The sequence below is a fragment of the Octopus bimaculoides genome, chromosome 11 (genome assembly GCF_046866305.1).
Source record: "Octopus bimaculoides isolate indiv1 chromosome 11, ASM4686630v1, whole genome shotgun sequence".
Lineage (NCBI taxonomy): Eukaryota > Metazoa > Mollusca > Cephalopoda > Octopoda > Octopodidae > Octopus > Octopus bimaculoides.
The window spans coordinates 20,906,807-20,910,724 of NC_142938.1; the positions used below are offsets into that span (position 1 = coordinate 20,906,807).

At 34.6% G+C, this 3,918-nt stretch overlaps 1 protein-coding gene across 2 annotated transcripts in view; it reads right to left on the reverse strand.

Moving 5' to 3' along the window:
- Window positions 1–2,921: 2,921 nt before the first annotated feature.
- LOC106869258 (organic anion transporter 3) overlaps window positions 2,922–3,918 on the reverse strand; it is a 22,540-nt gene continuing 21,543 nt past the window's right edge. For both annotated transcript variants that reach the window (XM_052971571.2, XM_014914928.3), the window contains one exon: window positions 2,922–3,255. In XM_052971571.2, coding sequence (XP_052827531.1) covers window positions 3,082–3,255 — 174 coding nt within the window. In that variant the 3' untranslated portion in view covers window positions 2,922–3,081. The remainder of the gene's footprint in view (window positions 3,256–3,918) is intronic.

Genomic DNA, 3,918 nt, shown 5'->3' on the forward strand with positions numbered 1-3,918 from the left:
CTTATTTATATATATAAAGGTGAAAAAAGGGTAAGACCCTTTCGGTCATGAATGATCATGAGATTGCACCAAGAAAGTTTCCCTCTGAGGCACAAGTCCAGGCAAGTTTGATTACAGAAGACCAGCAGTCATCGATACGTACCAACCTCTTCTCTCCACGCTACTGATATTATCTAAGGGAAAGGCAAAGGCAGATACAGCTTGGCACCAGTGACGTCGCAACTCATTACTACAGCTGAGTGAAATGAGCAATGTGAAATAAAGTGTCTTATATATATATATATATATATATATATATATATGAGTTGTATTGGTTTCCAGAAGACCGAAGGTGGCAGGTAGCGCTATGTAAGTGTTATGGAAGGACCGTAGTTAAACTCTCGGTTCGATAATGATACGAGTAAGGAGTTTAATGCGGGTCTTGTATGAGTATGTATATTTTTAAAACAATGAGACAACAAAGCCAAGGCTGTGTGGAATTTTCAGGACATTTATGAAGAGAAAGTTAGTCTTACAGCTGTTTCTGGGATATTAGCAATATCCCTTCATCATAAACGATGTGAGATGGTTAAATAGAGGAAACTATTAGAGTTCAATATGAAGAGTTATTTTGGAAAGGAAGCAAATAAGAAGTATTTAGGGGAATAGGAGAATAAATATAGAAATAAAAATAATAATGTATAAATATTTTATAATTGCAGTTCCGTTATCCAAGGAAAGTGGTATATAGAAGTGGTAGAAAAACTTCTTGTCCGTGGTATGTAAATTGCAATAGGAGTTCATATTTTGTCATCACAAATGGAAAGTGTCGAGACGTAGATTCCATGTGCTGTTCATTCAAAGGGGTCTTGTGGTATGAACGAAAATTTGAAAATGTAGTGGTAGTATTAAGTGCATAGAGAGGGGAGAAGAGATGTGTATGTTAAAATGAAGAGGGCGGTCAAAAGGATTATTTTCCCACAAATCTAAATGCAACCTAAATAACTGCACAGCACATATCCCGAACACCACTTAGGTAACCCCCCAACAACCCTATTTGACTTTCCATTAATTTTTTAACTCTCCAATCTTATTTTAATTGTTTAATACTACACATATAGACATGCATATGCGTACGTATGCGGATTATGTACGTATGTTTATGTATATGTGTGTGTGTATATGTATGCGTGTGTGTGTGTGTGTGTATGTGTGTACGTGTGCATGTATGAGTGTACATGTGCGCGCGTGTATGCGTATATGCATGGGTATACGTGTATCTACATATATATGTGTGTGTATGTATATTTGTATATGTATGTGTATGCATGCATGGGTATGTGTGTATATGTATATACGTGTATCTGTATGTGTGTGTGTATGTGTATATATATATGCATGCATGCGTACGGGTTTAAATACGCAACTACGCAGGCCTATATAATAATGCACACACACATATATACAGATGTGCGTGCGCATATCGATATGCACTTCTTTCTTCCCTTCTCTCTAACTCCTCTACCGACACTATCACTTTAGAATAAAGACATGTCTATTTATAGAATGGGAGAATTTACGAAAAAAACAACAACAGACGAGGACAGGTGGTGTAAACAACAAAAGGATGTATTAGTTTAACGCTCGGGAATAAAGAAAGTATTTAACGTTTCGAGCTACGCTCTTCAACAAAAGAAACTAGGAGAAACTTGATCGTTCTTAGTATTTTTCCCTTCCGTTTTGTGGTTTACTACTCACTTTAGAACCCCCTCCCTCCTATACCTTTTTCTGTACCCTTCTCTTAATGCCATTCAAACATAGCACCCCACCTCACACTTCTCACACATATTCCTTCCTTACATTCTTATCTCTTCCTACCTCTCCCCTACTCCTCTCAAAATCCACCTCTCATATTATCTTGACCACCAACTAACACACATTTTGCACTTTTCCATTTTCTTTTCTTGCTTTCTTTCCTCCTCCTCCTCCTCCTTCTTCTTCTTCTCCTTCTTTTCTCACATTTCCTTTGACCTCTCTCTTCATTTTAACATACACACCTCTTCTTCCCTCTCAGCCACTACATTCTCAAATTTCCATTCACATCACAAGACCCCTTTGAATGAACAGCACATGGAATCTACGTCTCCACACTTCCCAATTGTGATGATAAAATATGAACTTCTATTGGAATTTACATACCACGGATAGGAAGCATTTCTACCACTTTCCTTAGATAATGGAACTTATAAATGGAACATATAAAGATGTTATAACTATAACATCTTTATACATTCTAATGTTTATTTCTGTATTCCTTCTTCTATTTCTCTATACACTCCTTATTTAGTTCCTTTTCCAAAATAACTCCTCATATTAAACTCTAATATTTTCCTCTATTTAACCATCTCACATCATCTATGATGAAGGGATATCCCTAATATCCCAGAAACAGCTGTAAGACTAACTTTCTCTTTATAAATGTCCTGAAAATTCCACACAGTTTTGCCTTTGTTGTCTTCATTTTTTTAACACACACACACACACACACACACATACACACACACACACACACACTTGTATATATACACACATATATATATACATATATATATATATATATATATATATATATATACACACACATACATACACACTTATACACATATTTCTGAAAAGGGAGCGAGAAAGATATACACATAGAGAGACAGGCAGGCAGACAGACAGACGGATAGATAAGTAGATAGAAAGCGAGATAGCTAGCTAGGTAGATAGATAGATATAACTCATACATAAGCACACAATTACATACATACAGGCATACAGGCATATTTTCTGAAAAAGCTAAACACTTTTCGCCGTAGATTATAGGAGCGAAAGACATTGGGCGAAGAGTCCTTTGTCGTCTAATGATATAAGAAAGAGTCAAAAATTTGCTATAATTATGATATATTTTATAGAGATGTCAGAGCAATATGGCCTTCGTATTTTGAATTTTAAAAAAATGTAATCATTCTTAACTCCGATCATATCTAGTCTCCTCAAATTGTAACGATTATCTCGTTGATATATTTATCGTATTGTTACAGCGTTCTCTAACGATATTCATTGGATTTTTACACTATTCTTTTTATTTTCTTGTTCCATTTTATTAACTTCTTCAATTGTCTGTGGTAGAACCCGGTTTCCTGTTTCTGGTAAACATACTCGAAGCATTACAGTAGAACATAAACAAGCGACTCCAATAATAATACCAGGAGCCCACGGAATAGCCAAAGCCTGTTGATAGAAAAAAAATTGGACATGTAAATGAAAATAGATGAAATATTTTCATAGACAAGGAGACAGAGATGAAAATTAGACTCTCAGTATAAAAGTTTGAATAAATTATATTCCTTGTTAAACTTCGAAGTCATTGCCAATCACATTCTAGTAACTATTAGACTTCTTAGAAAATAAAAGAATACTTATTTAAACTCATACAAACACACATACATATATATATGAAAAATTATATATATATATATATATAAAATAAGTCCTGGGGTCGATTCGCTCGACTAGAGGTGGTGCTCCAGCATGGCCACAGTCAAATGACTGAAACAAGTAAAAAAGTAAAAGAGTAAAATATGAAACATCGAGTGTACTCTAGCTAATTTTATTATGTCCATTCCACGAACAATTATTTGAATGACTCATGTCGATATCTCTAACTTATATCACAGGAATATTGAACTTTAAAATTTCTAAAGTTTATCGTATAAATTGAAAGATATCCTACAGTGTATAAGCGTGTGTCCGTATGAAGACCTTTCGTTATTTAGAAAGCTTAATGTTTCTTTTTCTTTAAACATCTTGTTTCATTATCACAATTAAAAAGCGTTTCAGAATCGTTTACCTTTAAAGCGCAAAAACAAAACCGATGTAATTTCCAAACTGCCA